Genomic DNA, 18,568 nt, shown 5'->3' with positions numbered 1-18,568 from the left:
AGCAGTCCTGCTCTATGAGGAGGACCAACGCGACCAGACAGCTGAGCCCCATTCATCCAGGCCAGTGCCAGCAGATCTGCCTGTGCCCAGGGCTGTGCATCACGGGCCCCTGCACTGAGAAAAGCCGGGCTGTTCCAACAGCACAGAGCGATCGGCTCATGACCCCAGCCCACAGCATGCTCGTCTCTTTGGCACTGAGAAGAGAATCAGGGGTAACTTAGAGACTTTCACTGCTGCTTTCTGTGTCCACCTGCCTTTTACAGCCTTGGAAGTTTCTGGTTTTAGCTCTAAGAACTAGATGCTCTTCGAGAGACATTTCTATCAGGATAACCAAAAGCTTTCAAGGCCACAGTCATATCTGGACTTTTCAGCAGCAAAATGCAAGAGGATGCACAGGTGGTGGTGGAGCGTCACAGGCTCTAGTTCAAGTGACTCAGCGCCTCACTTGCAGCTTGAGGCACCTGAGTAAGGCTGCTGAGTGCCTTTCACTGCACAGTGTGTGCTGCTCACAGTGGGTGGCTGCACTCACAGACAGAGGCACCCTCCTCACTCCCCGGCTGCCACCCGTGAATTACTTGAGGGTCTTTGCTTGGTATTGAGCCATGGAAATTTAGGTTTCTCCTTGGGAAATATCCACAGCTCCCCTGCGTGCATTAGACTGCCCAAGGCACATGACCTCTCTCTCCACTCTGCCAGGAACCCCTCTCACAGCTCCGGAGTTGGGTGTAACCCATTGGGAACTGGACAGCCCACCTCCTACCTTATTTGGCAAAGAACATTCCGTGGAAAACCTCTGAAGGTCCCCGACATAAATAATGCAAGCGCGAGCTCCATTTTGATCTTTTGAGTGTGGAAGCTCCATCCCTAAGATCGCCTGTCCCATCCGGACCCCGCTTTCTAAAAATATTTCCTGTGTTCTGTGGGTTTTTTTTTTTTTTTTTACCACTCAACCTTTCTTAGCTTTTATTCCACAGCCAGCCCATTCCACCAAGAGGAACCCCCTTCCCACCACCTGCGCAGGACGTGGGCAGCACCTGGCCTCACTGACTGGCCACGTTATGCCACCTGCTGCAAGCACAGCTCTTTGGCTGGGGGTGAGAAAAGCTGGCCCTGGGAGCCCCCGCTGCCTCAGTGTGTGTGAATGCCACGGGTGGGATCCACCCAACAAGGCAAAGCCATTTCTGTCACCGATGCAGGTCATCTTATGAAAGAGCCAAGACCAGAAGGAAAACACCCAGGTATATTGCAATAGGTTGGCAGAGGTGAGTAGAGGTGCGATTGGGTTATGAACAGAGGAAAGGGGCGAGGAAAGAGGGAAGGGAAAGAATCGCACACGCGCGCGCGCGCACACACACACACACACACACACACACGAGAAATCCAGAACAGCAGTGGCAAGTGCAGCTTCATGGAAGTTTTGGCCTGATAATACTCTCTATATAAAGTGGAATTTGGCCCGAGAGAGGACTGCCAAGAGCACCTTCAGGGCCTGGCTTGTTCCCAAGGTATTTCACCCCCAGGCAAGTGCTGTGATGTGAATATCCACGGGCAGGGTTCCCCAGAGCTTGGGCGCCAAGTCAATGCTGCATCCTCACGGAGAAGGTCAGCTCTGAAAGCCTGGCCCACTGCGGTCCAGCTTGCTTTCTCTCCCAGCGACAGACAACACACACTGTGCCAACCAGCGCCATCAGCACCTGGCCACACTCAGGGTGCCGCTGCCTGGGGACACAGCTGCTCCGCAGTTCATTTCAATTCTGGGGAAATGGAAGGGCCTTCTTACGGACGTGGCCAGCGAGGGGCACAGCCAGGGCCCCTCCTCTCTGCCAGCTCAGTGGACTGACTATCTATCACACCATTCTTTGCCCCTTAGGAACAGCAATTAGAAACAGTTTCTGCTGGGATGAAATTAGAGTGCAGTCACTCAGCACTTTCTGCCAGTTTCACTATTTGTACGGAGAAATTCAAGGACCTTGATCAAACTCAAAGAATGAAACCCAGCAACTCCATTCTCTGCAGATAGATGCAGAATTTGCAGGAAAAGAAGGCCACTGTGGACCCACACAGAAAGCTGGGCCTCCTCATGGTGCCACGTCAGTGATGGGTCACTGCTGCCATGGCGGTCCCCTAAGGTCATGTCGCTGGTGACATCACAGAGGTCTTGGTTTGGGTAAGTGCACTCTATCATGTTCGCACAGGGACGAAGTCACCTACAGACACCTTTGTCAGGCTTGATCCCCATCATTAAGCAACATGAACTGTGCTGAGTTTTAAGAAAAGGGCTATAATCTAATTTTGAAAATTAAAAGTGTCATAAAATGTTAGTGTCATGGTATCACAACACCTGAGAGTGCAAGGCCACTCAGCAGAGAGTGCCAGGAACAGGCATGATTCCAGGTTTACCTTCCAGGTGACCCTGATGCTCTGAGACGATATGGGCTCCAGGTGAACTTCCTGAGGTGGACCGTCAGGAGCTGTAAGGACCAAAAACCAAGGAGGTTAGAAACGGGTGCCAGGGCGGGGGGGGGGGGGTGGAGCCACACCACACGCCAGGCCAGGGGACGCGCCAGGCCAGGGGACACACCAGGCCAGGGGACTCGCCACGCCTGGCAGGGAGGAAGCAGGCTTTCGGCTCTGTGGGCAAGTCAATTTTGCAGAGTCACTGTGCACGATGCTTGCTTATGTGGATTTGCTGTTTGGAAGAATGAGTCTCGGGGACCTGGCATCGTGCTCCTCCCCAGTGTGCCTATGACCCCAGGTCTGAGCAAGTTATGGGCTCTGATAGGCAGCCGTAAGAGAAGCTGTGTGTTATACACTGACTCTCTGGTGCGGGGGGTCCTTCGCTTTCCCTGGGAAGCCCCCTTCAGCAATGAGCGCTTGGGCTTCCTCAACGAACTTGGGGAAGAAACAAATGACCATCCTGCCTTGGGTCTCTTTGCTTCAGATCTCCACACTTTCCAATGAAGACTTCTAGGGAGCCAGGAGCCCTGACCACAGATGGAAGGAGCAACCTGGATGAGGAAAACGGAGGTACAGCCCCACCCACCTATATCCCTGGGCTGCGGCAAGCAGAGAGTCATGAGGGACAACGTCACCTTCATTCCAGTTAGAGTACAGGAGCGCGTCATAGAAACGCACGGTGCTGTAGGGTCAACGTGGAGCACTGAGACCTGGGAGATGGTTCTGCCGACCAAGAGTCACGGTCTGACCACAGTAGTCAGGCGCACACATGCATCTCCTTCCCAGGGTAGAAGCAATGAAGCAATGACCTCAGGGGAGGCCAAGGGGACGCCTTTGGACTGACAAGTGTTTCTGGATTGCCAGTTTAGAGATCACTGCTGAATCCTAAACAGGCATTTCTGTGAATGTGGAGAAACTGTGCAGAAGGCAGGGGTGCGTGGGAGACAGGTGGCCGGGGCAGAGAGAGTGGGTCATGAAGGACAGCGTAAAGACTTATAGATAAGGAGGGCAGGATCCAGGGGAGACGGTTTCCTTTCCATAAAGACAGTTCTGAGAGCACCATGAGCCAGTCGCTAAGTACACGACATTGGAATCTTCCTCCTGGGTTAAAATTCTGTCTCCATCATTATTAGCTCTGTCACATTTTGTAGGTCAGAAAAACTTCTCTGTGACTCGGTTTCCTTTATTTGACATGCAGTCCAGATGTAATTTTTGAAATGTTTTCAATCTGAAATTGGTTGAATGAGGCTGTTTTGAGAACAGTGCACTTGGTAATTAGAATTATAATAATATTATTATCATTTTAATTAGGGAAAGGAAAGGGGAAGGGGAGCGACCAGATGGGAGGCATTAGCTAGAAGAATTGGTTGAAGGAAGCAGGTTTAAGCCTGTCTCTTTTTCCAACAAAACACATTTCTCCCTGAGTATCCCTGGGGGATGGGTTCCAGGTCCCCTCAGATACCACAGTCCAAGGACGCTCCAGCCTTTACAGGAAATTTACAGAATATTTGCACGTGACCTGTGCCCATCCTCCTGTATACACTGCCATCTCTGGATGCCTTAGAACACCTAGCCAGGTGGATGCTGGGTGAGTAGTTGTTCCTCTGTGTTGTTTAGAGAACAATGAGAAAAGAAACCTCTGCATGCTCAGTTCAGAGGTAGTTCTTTGTAGTGTCTTCAGTCTGAAGATGGGTAGAGCTGCGGATGCAAAGCCTGGCGGTTCTGAGGACGCACTGTAATTAATGGGCAAAGCAGGACACGAGAATGGGGCGGGAAGGAAAGACTTGGGCTTGGGGACCACAGCAAAAGTTCGGAGAATTCCTGTGGCCAAAGGAAAGGGTGTGCACTGGGTCTTGGAACCGAGACCTGTGGGGAGGGGGATTTGGAAAGGAGGTGGCTTGGCTGGCCACAGGCCTTATGAGACTCAGACACGGTGCAGAGTAAAATGACTCTGGCCACAGGGGGGGCAGAGGCATTGACCCTGGAAGGCAGAAATGGAGGCTCAGATGGCCACTCTGTGAGAACAATGGGCCTGGCTCCCGCCTCGTCCAGCAGGAAAACAGCAGGGCAATGATTCCACAGGTCAGGGCTGGGGACAGGGAGAGAAGGATCACAAGCGTGCCCGGGGAGGGAGCCAGGACTCTAGGAAAGGTGCGTCACTGCAGCTCGGACACATGCCTTTGAAGGGAGACAGGACCGCACAGTGTCTATTAGGACAAGAACTGCAGCGGGAGAGAGAAGGAGGGAGTTTGACTCGTGGGCTGCACCCCTCTTCCCCGTCTTGCTAATGCCATTCCCTGAAATCACAAGATGCAGTGTGTTGGAACTGGAGGCAATGTCAGGGACACTGTCTCATTCTGGGTCTGTCCGGTTGGGACCTCAGGGATGTGCATCTCCTCAGGAAGGTGTTGCACAGTAGTCTCAGTCTTTGCTTTTTTGCTGAAATATATTCATAATTAAACAAAAATGTCCCCTGTCCTCTGTTTTCTTCATCATTGTTCTTATGGAATTCAACTTTTTAAAGGGGGCCTCAGAACACATCCCACGTTTTCTGCTTCCTGGACGGGAACTTGACTTCCTCTCCACAGTCCCCCATGCACCCCAAGTCCCTCCATGTCTGGAGTCTGGGCAGAACCAATGCACCCCTGACTCTGGGCAGGTCTGAGCCTTTGCCTTGAGCTTTCTCTCCCTGCATCTGAGTTTGCTGCCCATGCCCAGGAGCCCCAGGGCAGCTCATCCCCACCTGGCCTTGGGACCAGCACTGGAGGGCCACACGTTCGATTGCAGGTCAGTGCAATCTCCCAGGACACTCAAGGCTACCTGACAGCGAGGTCCAGCTGGGAGCAAGTCCTTGTTCTGAGGGGCAAGACAGGCTGCAGGTGCTAAAGCCCTGAGCGTGCGTCCCTCCCCCTGCAGGTACAGGGGAGGCTGGATTCTCGAGGGTCCTGCAGCCTCGAGGATTTATGGGTCCCCCAAGTGAAAAGGCTCTGCTAGCATTGAGGTTAGTTTTCAGAACAGCAACCCAGAGAGAGGCTGACCAGTGAGATGACCATTGTCAGAGCTTGGCACCCACTTGCCACACGAGGCCAAGCCCTCCACGCGGGAATCCCAATATTAGGCCCGATGTAAACCTGCGGGATGGATTTCTTTTCATACTGATGAGTCTGTGGCCTTCGAGAAGCATGTGGTTCCTCCATAAAAATCCTGAGGGAAAATCATTCTGACGGTTGACAGGTTGATAGTGATGCTGGTTATTTCAATTTTGTTGTCCTCAACTGAAGTTAACAAGAAGCCAGTGGGTTGGGAATTGGAGGTAATGTTAGGAGCACTGTCTCATCCTGGTGTGTCCCACTGTGACCTCAGGTATGGGTGCCTCAGGAAGGTGCAGCACAATAGTCTCAGCCTTTGAAAAACATTAAGTCCATGATGTGATCACACTTAGGGGCAAGTCACCCTCCAGCCCAGTCTGGTGTTTCACTGCAGTGGGGGGGACAGCCCCATTGCCAGGAGAGATCTGACCACCATTATGATCAGAGCACCTCCATCTCCCACCTACCAGTATTGCTGTGGCTTCTTAGTAATTCATTTATCGATCTCCCAATTCTCTGAGGTGAATACATTTGGATCTCTCTTAAAATATAAAGTGATAGACATAATCCAAAAAACTTAAAAATCTACTTCAAGCTGTGCCCAATGTAATCAGGAACATTTTTGTTTGTTCGTTTGTTTACAAAAAGGACTAAATTTTCTACAGGTTTCTAAAATACCATAAAAAACATTTTTAATTACAGAAAAAAATTAGTCTTCTTTCAGAATTTGAGTGCTTTCCTTACAGAGCCTGACCTGTCCTCTTCATAGGACCTCAGCCCACTGCAGATGATTTCTGTAAAATTACAGCCCGAGGCACGCTGAATTCTAAAAAATGCTAAAGCTGTTGGGAGTCAGGTATAAGGCATTCTGCTTACTGAACTAAATTTTAACACTGTGTTGACATCTGCATTTAAGAATTTGTTTGCATGCTCGTGAACTGAAGCTGGAGTCATAGAGAAAGGAGGAGGGGTTTGTTTTTGTGTTTTAGCCAGAAGACCAGCGATATCCTGGAGGTCCAGAGATGAAGTCTCACAACTAACGTGATTTTCCAAAATAAGTAATCTCTGCATTTCTATGGAAGTCAAATCGGGCCAATCTATAAAGCCATCATGAGCAAAGACTGATCACAATTTCTAATATTTTGCAAGGTGTGAAGCAAGGCAACTTTGGCTGATTCTATTTGACACTGCGGCGAGGACAGAAGCCCCACTTGTCAAGCCCACATGTCCCTGCTCCCATTTTCCTCTCTCCTGGTGGTTCATGGGCTGATGTCTGGTCTGCGTCTGTTCCTCTAGATGTGGCGGCTCCCTGCTGCTTGCAGCCCTGTCAGCCTCCTGTGGCCCCCAAGGCCCCTTGTCCCTCTCAAAGGACACTGAGCTGCAAGCAGGGGCACTGCATTCTGCTCTCAAAACCTCCCCTCCCCTATGCTCCAGCCCCCTGCCTGCCGCTGGAGACCTGGGACCTGGTGGTTCTGAACAGGGCTGAACCGCCCCAGAGGGAATCAGGCCCAAATATCTACCTCCAGTTTCCTTATTGGGGTGTTGATTGAGGGCCTACTACGTGCCAGGTCCGAATCAAGGCAAAGACTGGCCCACGACTGTGGGTTAAAAGAAAGGAGCCCCCGCTGCACAATTTCACAAGCAGATGATCATCTTTGACGTAGGTTGGGTGGGTGAGGGGCATGTTCTGTTTTGGGCAAACAGGGCCAAGACAGTGCTTGGTAAAAATTAAAACAAAACAAAGCAGCTGACACCCAAATAGGGAAAGTCTGACTTCATTAAACCAGTATTCATGGATAAACAAGTCACTCAGTTAAACTATTTAGCACCTATTACACACACTGTTCCAGGTGCCTGCGACACAGTGGCTAAGAAAGCAGGCACCTATTCCTGTCTTGAGAGGGGGCCAAAAGAAAAGAGCACAAACACAATAAGCCATGCTATGGCTTAGATCTGAGGTGTCCCCCAAAAGCTCACGTGTGAGACAATGCAAGGAGGTTAGGAGGAGGAATGATGGGGTTGTGACCGTCTTAACCCAATCAGTGAATCAACCCCTGATGGGATTAGCTGGGCGGTAACAGGAGGCAGATGAGGTGTGGCTGCAGGAGCTGGGCTTTGGGGGCGTGGCTTTGGGGTATATCTTTTGAGTCTGGCGAGCGGAGACTCTCTCTGCTTTCTGATCATCATGATGGTCTCGGTGCCAGATCCACCAGACGCCCCAGGATTCTGTGCTGTGGGCTTTCTGAAGTCCCCCCCTTCCATCCCCTGATGGTCTGTGAGAATGAGGTGGCATCTCAGGGAACCGCAGCAGGCTTGAACCTCCACGTTCTCTGCACAGATCCATCATGATGAAGGCACAGATGCATGAGGAAGGCATCCGCCACCGGCACTGGGCCACAGACACTAAGTGACGTGTGGCCTCCAGGGCAAGGCTGCTAATGGGGAAGTTGGTCTCTGGCGAGGGTCAGCTGTGGATGTGACATGCTGATCTGTGTCATGGAGACTTGAGATGTCGGATGCACTTCTGGCCCACTAAGTGCTGCTCATTAACTCTGACAGTGTCTCCATTTACTCTCTGATGCCTCCTTTTTGGGGGGCTAAGGGCTGTTAGAGGAGTCAAGAAGAGTGTGCTAAATTGTGTGGTCTTTGCTGCTCTCTGAGGTGAGAGTATGAGAGTACTTAAGTGCATGATAATGCATTTGTCCTCTTTCACATAAAAATATACCCAGGATCTTGGCATGAGGACAATGTTGCTTTCCATCATTAGGAAGGGACATTTTGTAAATGGCCGTGATTCCTTTTCCACAAAGCTTCCTGAGGGCTGCTGCACAAACCCAAAACTCAGTTGCTACAGTGGCAAGAACTAACTGCAAACTTTGCTCTGTAAAGGGTCAGACAGCCTAGGCTTCTGTGGGCCGCCTGGGCCACACGCCCTCCTGCAAGCATTTTCTTCTTTGTGAGATGAAAAACTAGCTTTAGCTTTTGGTTTGTAAGTGACATTTGACCCACAGGCTGTGGTCTGCTGACTCCTGCATGAAAGGAGGGTGGGAGGCACTGCAACTGGGGATCACCCAAGGGGACCACTGTCAGCCCCAGCTGGCCACTGCTGAGGAGCTCAAGAGCAAGAGGTTTGGGTCTGAAATATGCACGTTTAAAAAGTTCATACCTAAGTAAAAAGATCTGCCAAGACTCCCCAGGAACAAAGAGCGTCACCGCAGAAGCAGATTGTTGGAGGCTCCGTCTGGTGTAAGGCTCACAGTCCAGAGGACCCTTAACCGCGGGCCAGATCTGTGGCAGACCCAGTGATTCTCTGCTCTGTCTAGGAGGCTGTGGGCCACAGAGTCTGACCTGGGATGCAGGCTGGGCGCAGGCTAGAGGCTCAGATGCTGGCGGTGGGCAGCTGGAGCCCTGATGAGTGGGTCGTACTCCTCCTGCCTCTTCCTCTCTGGGCCTTCCAGCCCAACGCTTTGGCCTTTCTTTATTTTTTCTTCATGAATCCTCGGTCTTAGTCCTTTCAGGCTGCTAGACAAAATACCCTTAGCTGCATAGCTTATGGAAACCAGATCTATTTTTTATAGAAATTTGGAGTCTGGGAAGCCAGTGTCAAGGTGCTGTCAGACTGGATGTGTGGAGGAGGCACTGATGGCCCTTTCCTGGCACGCTTCCCTGGGCCTGTTTTATAGGTGTTCATTCCCTTCCTGAGGGCCCCACCCACATGGCCCTTGGCTAATTAAGACCCCACCTCTTGACACTATTATACTAGGAACTACAAAGAAGGGGACACCAACATCCAGATCACAGCAATTTCCCAATCCTCAGGGTGGAATCGATCCACCATATATTCTCCCTCATGCCTCTCATCGCTGTCCTTCCCCAGGGGCATTCCTCCTGCACATACCGAGCAATCCCCCATGACGGAAGCGCAGAGGGTAGGAGCATGAGTGACAAACAGGCCTGACGCTGAGCAGGGCAGAGGGTCACAGCACAGCTCCAGACGTGGCTATCCAGGGAAAGTGAAGAGATGCCTCAAAATGAGAAGCCCCCCTCAGTGCTGGGGAGAAGGCACTCTCCAGCAGGGAGACGGGAGAGGGGCCTGCAGAGGGTCCAGCCCATTCGACCTGCTTCTCAAGGGTAAGCACAGGGATGGAGACCCGGAGTTCAAGAGCCAGTCAGATAGAGGGAGATGCACAAATCCAGAGGCTCGAGGGCATGGAAGGGCAGTCCATGGCTGCAGCACAGGGAGTCGCAGAGCTCCCAGGTAGTGTGCGGGGGACACAGAGATTAACTCCTCCCAGATGCATCTCCCCAGCAGGTGGGCGGGGGAAGTGACCTCAGGTGACAGAGACTTGGGCATGACATCACTGCAACCATGAGTATATCTATGCCTTCCAGAAGCTTCTACCCAAGATTCTCACTGCTGGAGGGGTCTATTTTGGAGGAAGTGGAGCCATGAGGGTGGAAAAGTTCTCTCACAATATGTTCTGGTTTCGCTATGGGGTGAGACACTGCCAGAGAGTTTAGAGGTGAAGAGACTGGGTTTTGAGAGCTTGATAACTGGGTGGGCACTACAGGCAGGTGGGGTGTGCCTGGAGGAAGTAGGTTGCTGGGGTTTATATTGTGCTCTCTCTCTGCTTCCTGGTTGCCATACTCTGAGCTGCTCCCCTCCACCACGCTCTTCCACCATGGTCTGCTTCGCCTCATGCTCAGAACAACGGAGTCAACCCTGTACATGGACTGAGACCTCTGAACCTGTGACCCCCAAGTACACTCTTCTTCCTCTAAAATTGTTCTTGTCAGGTCTTTTGGTCACACAATACTGCAGTCCTCTAGAAGGTGTTCCTTTTGGGCGTTGCTGAGGAGGTGGAGTCTGTGTCTACAGCCCCTGCAGCCAGAGGAACTGCAGCCAGTTCTGATGAGGATCTTTGGTCAGGTGCTTGCACTCTGGCTTCTGTGAGTCACGTGGAAAATAGCATTTTCATTCGAGGCATGCAGAGCCTGCACCAGGACAAGACAGGGTCTGTTTTGCAGCATGGCTTCGCTAGAGTCTGTTTCCACCCCTGCCTTTTCCCCGAGCTCTTCTCGATATTAGAGGGAGGCCACGTGGGGCTGCCACTGCCAGCATCCAGGTCAAGTCCAGGAGGCCAGCCCGGGAGCCAAAGAGGTGATTTCTGCATGGTCTGCAGAGATGCTGGGCAGCTGCCCTGCAGACCCGCGCCGGAGGCTGTTCACCTGGTCTTCTGGCTGCGAGAGATGCTGCCATGGCAACTGGCAGCTGCAGAGGAGGTCGCTGGGCAACAGCAGCACTCCCAGTGCTCACAATGGCAATCAGGGGAGCAGCTGCACAAGGCTCCACTGGAGAAATGTAGTTACCCTGAGAAGGGTGTGGGACGGCCTGGGACCAGAACACGGGAGGGGAGGGAAGGAGGAGGCTGAGCCTGGGGTCCGAGGCTGCATCTTGGGCTGAAGGATGGGGGAGCTCGTTCTCCCTAAATAGCCAGCATAACAAAATTGCAGGAAATCAGTGGGTTGTTTAGATGAATATTTAAATAAGGTTCTATTTTTGCAGGAGCATATTAAAACTCATTTCCCACTTATTTCTGAGAAACACAAGGGCTTTCCAAGCTTAGAAATTTTCTCCAACGATCAAATATGGGTGTGCAGGAGGAGACAGCATCTCTATTTATTTTGCAGATGAGAAATGACGTGACATCCAAGTGTCTGACACAGATCTCGCTCAGACACTCCGGCACAACATCAAGGCATTCCGCCGCCCACGCTTAGAAGCAATTTTCAAGAACGGCCACCTTCCAGCATTAGGAAATGGGCACACCTCTGCAATTCGGGGAGAATTGTACATTTGAATTTATTTCCTTGAGGCAATATTGGTTACACAGACGAAAGTGTGGAGTGTTGCATTTGATTTTATCCATCCATCCTACTTTGTTTGAATGTAACCTAATAATCATGGAAAAGGCAAAAGAAATACCACCAGGATGTTCATCACAGTGGTGTTTATACTAACAGAAAATTGAAAACAACTGACCTGTCTACAATACAGGATTAAATAGATGGTGGGAAACATTATGAGTTGTAGAAAAGTACTCCATATATATAAGTGTATATACATATATATAAGTGTGTGTAAAAGCTCCAAATCTATCCAGAACACTGTTAAGGAGGGTGAAAGGAAGGGAGGTGGGGGAAGGAGGTTGGAAGTTGAGGCAAACCTCCAGGAGTCTCTCTGTCACCTAGGAATGATGGTCTCATTCTTGGTGATGGAGAAGCAGGGCTGAGACCCGGCTTCCAGCTGCACCACAGCAGGGAGCTGCTGACTAGCTGTGATGGGGGCAGGAGCTATAGACATGGGTTTAGGGACCAGACACTCATTTCCCTCCAAGGGACCAGAAGGCCTTGTTTCCCCAGGACAGTGGCTTCTTCCTCTCCTGCGAGGTGTGTCCAGAGCACCCACTGATCATGGCTTCATTGCTTAGGCCTCTGTGAACCAGTCAGTTCCACCTCCGGGAGCCAGAGTAAACCAAGTCTTATGGGCTGTGGGTTGGCTTGCAGGTCTATGTGCACGTGCAGTTGTGGGTGAGTGTGTGTGCACATGTTCCAGAGTCATGGACCAGGTGGCAAATAGGATTTAGAAGTGCCCACGGACACAGCCCCAAGTTAGCTCTAGGTGGTAAGATGGTGGAAGCTGTTTTTCCTTCTTCAAAGTGCTCATCTCTGTCTTTGAAATGTTCAACATTAAATATGCAATACTTTATAATGGAAAAAAGCAATAACATTTATTCCTCCCTAGGAGGAGGTCTTTCTTTCCTCTGGCACTTGGACTTCAGTGGGTTTAGGCAAGAAAGGCACTTGGATTCCATGCCTTTAGACATGGCAATTGTAAAAGGGCAGGACTCTTTGAGTCTCACCTGATAGCCTCATGTCTTCTTTTAAGTCTTGGATAAAAGGAACGTGAACTAGTCCTATCTGAAGAGTGGTACCTTCAGAGTTGGAGGGGAGCCCTGTCTGCATTTTTATAGAGCATCAACTAAGGGAAGAATGCATCAGAGAATTCCACCTGGCACAGGCCAAGGTCCGAGTCTGTGTTAACCAATAAGCCCCCAAGAGTGAGCCCCTGGGCTCCTGAGAGTGAGTGACCTGGTGGTCCCACATACCTGCCTCGTCCGCTGTGATGGTGAGCTCGTTGCTGGGCTCGCTCTTGCCAATCCGGTTCTTGGCGTACATGCGGATGCTGTAGGTGGAGGAAGGGTGGATATCAATGATGGTGGCCGAGTTCAGCTGAGGGGAAACATCTTTGGTTCTCTGAGCAGAATCCCAGGAGTCTTTTGGGTTTTGTTTTTTCAAAAAAGAAGAGATAGAGATGTGAGTTTTTTTCCTCTGCCTTTGAAAGTTCACAAGTAGGAATTCTTTTTTTTTTTAAAAAAAAAAAAAAGAAAGAAGGAAAGAAAAAAATTACACCCAAAGTGACATCTAATGCACGGCTCCCAGTTTTCTGGAAGAGCTGTCCATCAGAAGAGTGTGCATTTATCCTTCACACAGTGGGGGACAGAGGACTGCGGGTGAGCTGAGTTCAGGGGCCTTGGAGGAAGTAGAACAGGCAAATGCAGAAGACCCAGGAAGAGAGGTGTGGTTGGAACCCTTGGGGTGGGAATGCCCACTCATGAGCACTTATGTTGTGATACCTCTTCCCCTGCCCCCCAAACACCCCTGGTTCTAAAAGGTACCTGAAAGCCAGCTAAACCTATTGTCCCATCAGATCCTCCTTCCCCAGAGTGTGGTAAAACCGACTTAATCCCACATGAGCACTGGCTCTGTGCCAGCCTGCACATGGTGATTTTAGGGCTTCCATTAAGGAGGAGAATGTCTGTAAATGGCTCTGACACAGAAAGTTTGGGTCATAGTTTGGGTGGGTAGTTACGAGCTGGTGTTGGTTGTGGAAGAACAAGAGAGTCTTTGAAACTATGGATAGTGATGGAGTGTATAGATTCCTGTCCTTCTCGTTGTCTTCTCCTGTGAGGCTCAACTCACTTGAGAGGGTCTACTGGGGGTGCTATGTTTCCTGCAGGATTCTAAGGTCCATGAGAGTGGAGACCACGCTTGCCGTATTCACTGCTGTGTTCCCAGTGCCCAAAGTGCTAGGCACACGGTGAATACACGATGTATGCATGTTTAATAGGTAAGTGCATAAGCGGGACAGTGACCTTTGTCTCGGAGGTCCTGCCACTCATTCGTCACACCAATGACGAGCATGGAAGTTTGGGAGGTTGCTCTCTCCCAAGATAGATAAAATCACAAGAGGTTTGAAGACTTGGAGAAAAAAGTCCACGGCTTCAAGACTGCCTCTGAGGGCTCTCACTTCTTAGGGCACAGAGCATAACAGAATGGACCCTGCAGGTAGAAGAAGGAGCACCCTTTGGGTCAAAAAGACGGCGGTGGAAGAACATGACATGGAAAGAGAAGCCCTGGTAAAAGGAAAAAATCAAACCATGGAAGAAGAAAAGAATGTGACTCAATAGAGAATGAACGAGGGAGAGGCCATTCAACCAAATGGGAGACACAGAGATGAGCCCCTCCCACAAAGAGAAAGCGCGGCCTTCAGGACACGGTGTTCAGGATGATGGGGACCTGCTGACCAGCTCTCAGAGGGAGCACATGCTGGTGGTTGAGGGCTGTGCCCACACAGCGTGAACGTTCCTAGAACTGACCGGGCAGTAAGGAAAGAGTCTGGGAGTTGGAAGAGGCACAGGGATACCCCTCCACCACCATGCCACGGGGGACTAGGGCACAAGAGCAGGGCTCCATGTCTGGCCAGTCGCTGGAGCCCTGCAGCCACCCTGTGGGAGCTGTTAGCCCAGCCCACACCTGCTGAGTGACCCCATCCAGCCCTCTCCCCGGGTGGCTTGGAAACCCTCCTGTATGCTGCATTCGGTGGTCTCGGCCTCTAACACTCCAGGCCCCCCTCCACTGGGCCAGGGGGCCTGGGGATGCCCCGCAGTCCTGCTCCTCGCCCTTCACCTTCCCGAGCATCACCACATCTGGGGTGCACCCCCAGGCTCTCTGGGGTCTCCCGCACACCTCCACGTCTGTGACCGAGTCATGAGGAGTTTGCTTTGTCTACGCTGCATCCTTCCTGGCTCTGTCCTGTTTCAATGTGGCCTCCCCCCTCAGCACCCTGCTGGGCAGCCATCCTGAGACTTTGGTGGCCCCAAGTCTGTGGGCACACTGAAAACCTCAGGTTGTGTTTTTTTGGCAACTATATGTTAAACCTACTGAATCCTAATCTCTGGGGCAAGGTGCCCAGAAGCCTGTGCCTGAAGAAACCTCACTGTCCAGCTCATTCTGATGGACAGACAGTTGGACAGATGGTTTGATCTAACTTTAGCCACATCCTGCCAAAGTAGGGAGGTTTACTTGTGGTGTGGAAGGTCAAGGAACTCAAGCTCTCTTACATACCTGTGAGAAGGGGCTGGGGTTGGACCTCAGCCTTTGTGTCACCCCAAGCTCAAGTGTCTTTCCTGTAGCACACGAGCCTCCACATGTTCGCCAAAAACACATAACGAGCCTGGATATCAATATTTCTAGACACCCACTCAAAGTCCTAGAAGACCTCTGAAAAGCTCCTGGTTGGCTGAGGAGGAGGAGCAGTTCAGGCAGGTAGTTCATGACATGGAAAGGAGTCACTGCCACCCTCAAGGATTTGCAGAAAGTGAGACTGGGAGGGAGGCACAGGGGCAGGGTTGTGCCCTGGTTCAGGAAGGGAAGGTCAGAAGAGCATTCAATGGAGAAAGGGCAGGTGCCAGGGGCCATCACAGGCCCTGGAGAGAGAGGCTGGCAGTGGGAGAGGAGGGGAGGTTCAGAGTCCACTGCTAGCCCTGAAATTGTAGATGCCGCCCATGAGGGAGGATGTGGAGCACACACGGGAGCCACTGTGGCTGAGCTCAGCTTGGAGTCCAAGGATGGCAGGTCATCAAGGACCAAAGTCAGAGAGTGAACTGGTCTAAAGAGATGTTGTTAGAAGCCTGAGGCCAGAATGAGTGGGGTGATGGAACCTTCTGGAGACAAAGAAGTATACCAAAGGTTTGAGTTAGCTTGAAGGAAAACCAAGCCCATTGTGTTGGTTAATAGGAGGGAGGCACAGGGCAAGCCACTTCACTGTCCTCTCCTCCTTTCGCGGTGACAGTCCGCAGGAAGGAATGGGGGCAGGAAGCTGAGAGGGGAGGGCTGGCAGAGCACCCACCCCAGAGCGGAAGCTCTGTTCCTGGCCTGGGTGGCTACCCTCCAGGAGGCTGGAGCTGACCATGGTGCTGACGCCCTCAGAGACCTGGGAGGTGCTGGGGAGGGGAGTGAGGTGCCAGAGCACAGATGTGGGATAGGCCAGTCTGCGTCTCAAAGGAGGAAGGGAAGGGTGTGCCCACAGAAAACGGCAAGCTGATGAGCTGGGGGCCACAGGACCAGAGGCCCACAGGGACCATTAAAGGCCACGGACTGCACTGTCCGTGTGGAAGAGGAGTGGCAGTCCCTGGGAACCAAGCAATGTGACAAAGAGGCATGGGATTGCAGGTAAGAGGAAGCCAGCAGATGTTCTGAATGAGGGAGGCACCAGCTCCATGGGGCTGTGCCCTCAGGTGACAGATGGGGGATTGGCGCTGGCCTGCCAGAGAGGATGGTCAGGAGATGGTCACAGGAGACACAGGGGAAGAGACTTCTTGGGATATTTAGCATTTACTGGCAAATACAAAACCAAAGAGACTCAGCTGTCCTCAAGTCCCAGGAGGGTGTCACTTGGCCAACGCGCTCAGGGTGGGAAAAGGCCCTGGATTCAGGAAGGCCAGCGTTGGTGCAGCACAGCTGAGAACTTGCAAGAGCCGCAGCTGGCCACGGTGGCACTGTGCTCTCAGGGCAGTGAGCACCCGTTCCCGGGACTGTCCCACCTCAGCTGATGACATTCTACTGAGAATGTGAAGTGCTTTAATACTGGCAGCCGTTGCCTCTGCGGCAAATCAATGAAAAGCAGAAGAAAGAATTTTGGGGCCATGATCGCACCATTGCGTGGAGAGTCAGCCGCTCAGCTCAGGGTTCCTCCGAGTCTAGCAGGGGTGCAGGTGCTACAGCCCCGCAGGGACAGAGTGCAGGGCTTGCCAGACGACCTTCCCACCGGAGGGCTCTTGAGGGTCATAAAGGGACAACTGTTCAGTGGGGGCAGATTTTAAGTAAAGAGTCACGAGCCCACCAGGGATTCTAGCGGGTACAGGATGCCAGGAGCAGAGAAGCAAAGTAGGTGTTCAGGGAGGACTTCTGGAAGGAGTGACCTTTAAGCTGGAACTTAAAGGACCTGTCTTCTGTGTACTTAGATTCTGGTTCTAATTTGTATATACCAAAAACTTACTGAGAAAGCAACTAACCCATAAAGATGCCAGCAACACAGCTCCTATGGCCCTAAGTGCAGTTGCTGGGACCACCAGCACAGCCCTTCCTCCCAGGCCTTCAGAACCAAAAAAAAAAAAAAAAAAAAAAAAAAAAAAACAGATTCTGGAGGGCTGTAGGGTATTCCTTGGCCATGGGCTGGGCCCATCTGTCCCAGGGGCTTTTTCCCCAATGACTCTCCTGGCACCTACTACAACCCTCAGGCTGCCTCGCTCCAGGGCTGCATAAATAGCTTAGCCACACCGCTGGCCCGTCTCCTGTGGAGTGTGGAGAACGCGACCTGACTGCACCCGGCTCTCTGGACAAGGAGCCTCCCCAGGTTGTGTGCAGCCCAGTCCAGGTCTACGTCTAAAGATGCTCCAGCTGGCTAAGGTGATTCCCAGAGCTCCGTTGCAGGCAAATTAAACGTGACAAATATCTCCTGCATGATTTTGGCATGCCAGACATTGTGCCGGGCATGAAGATCAGAGTCCTTGACTTTGGAAAACTTGCAGGAGCAGAGTTGGCAGTGGTGGTAGTTGGGCACTGATTTCTTACACAGTGGACAAGTCACTGAACAGAGACTGGATTTGAGAGGCAGAATAGAAATGTGCAAGTATTTTCATGCATATTTGAGCCATAAGAAAAGCTCCAGCTTATTATACATTGACCACGTTCCAGACAATGAGTAAATTGATTTAAATGTATTCCCTTCTTAAAGAGTGTTCACTAGTATCCACTTGGTGCTCCCTCATGGCAGGTACCCAACAAATGGGCTGTGGGGAGTAGGCCTAGCAGGGAGCCCCCAGGAGCGTCCAGTCTGGTGGAGGTGACGCACACTCATGACACATTAATCAATGTACACAGAGGGACATAGATGGTGCTATTTAGTGGCACCTGCCAGGAATAAAAGGGAGATGAAGCCCTGTGAGCATGAGAAGGAAGGCTGGGACTCTGTGGTCCCACAGGGTGGGGCTTCAGCCAGAGGCAGCCTGTGGCTGCCCAGTGGCTGTGGCCGTCTCCCGTTTTGCAGGGAAGGATAACAGAAGGGTTGGTGAAGTGCCCAGAGCAGCGCTCTCACGGGCAGGATGGCAATTCCCCCTGCTGAGGCACCGGAGTTCACCAGTATCCAGAGATGGAGCCTCCCTGGAGGCAGCAGAGGCCCTGATCTGCTCCTCAGTGGGAGGCTGCCTGTGAGCCCCAGCCAGAGTGCTGGCAGCCCCACACTCAGCAAGGGGAGGGACAGGGCCGTCCCTGCCGTCTGAGGTCTCTTAGGCAGCCCAGCATGTCCCTCTGCTTCTCTCCTGCACCCCTCCCGCCGTCTGCCTCCCGCTGAAGCTCCTTCAACTCTAGGCCTGCATCTCAGCACCCACACTGTGGCTCCACCCGGGCCATTTCTTTAGAACAGAGTCAAGGTCATCCTGTCTGCACTGGCCCTGGAGAAGCCCACCCGTCCTGGCCCTGAAAGACCCTCTGTTTGGGTCAGCACTGTCTTGGAGGGCTCAACCAGGTCTCTGTGCCTCCTGAGCCTGGGGTACCATTCTGCCGTTTTCCCCAGGGACAGTGCTGCTGGGAGTCCCCCAGGGTCTGCCTGGGGCTTTGGG

At 52.0% G+C, this 18,568-nt stretch overlaps 1 protein-coding gene across 1 annotated transcript in view; it reads right to left on the bottom strand.

Annotated features, from left to right (window-relative positions):
- Positions 1-18,568, bottom strand: part of Dscam (DS cell adhesion molecule) — a 563,164-nt gene that overhangs the window by 106,559 nt on the left and 438,037 nt on the right. Inside the window, exons 15-16 of the mRNA XM_071615768.1 lie at positions 12,716-12,883; positions 2,401-2,471 (exon numbers count right to left, since the gene is read on the bottom strand). Coding sequence (XP_071471869.1) covers positions 2,401-2,471; positions 12,716-12,883 — 239 coding nt within the window. The remainder of the gene's footprint in view (positions 1-2,400; positions 2,472-12,715; positions 12,884-18,568) is intronic.

Source organism: Marmota flaviventris, chromosome 8, assembly GCF_047511675.1.
Source record: "Marmota flaviventris isolate mMarFla1 chromosome 8, mMarFla1.hap1, whole genome shotgun sequence".
Lineage (NCBI taxonomy): Eukaryota > Metazoa > Chordata > Mammalia > Rodentia > Sciuridae > Marmota > Marmota flaviventris.
Note: the sequence above shows the minus strand (reverse complement) of the source record. Positions and strands in the feature narration are given on the sequence as shown.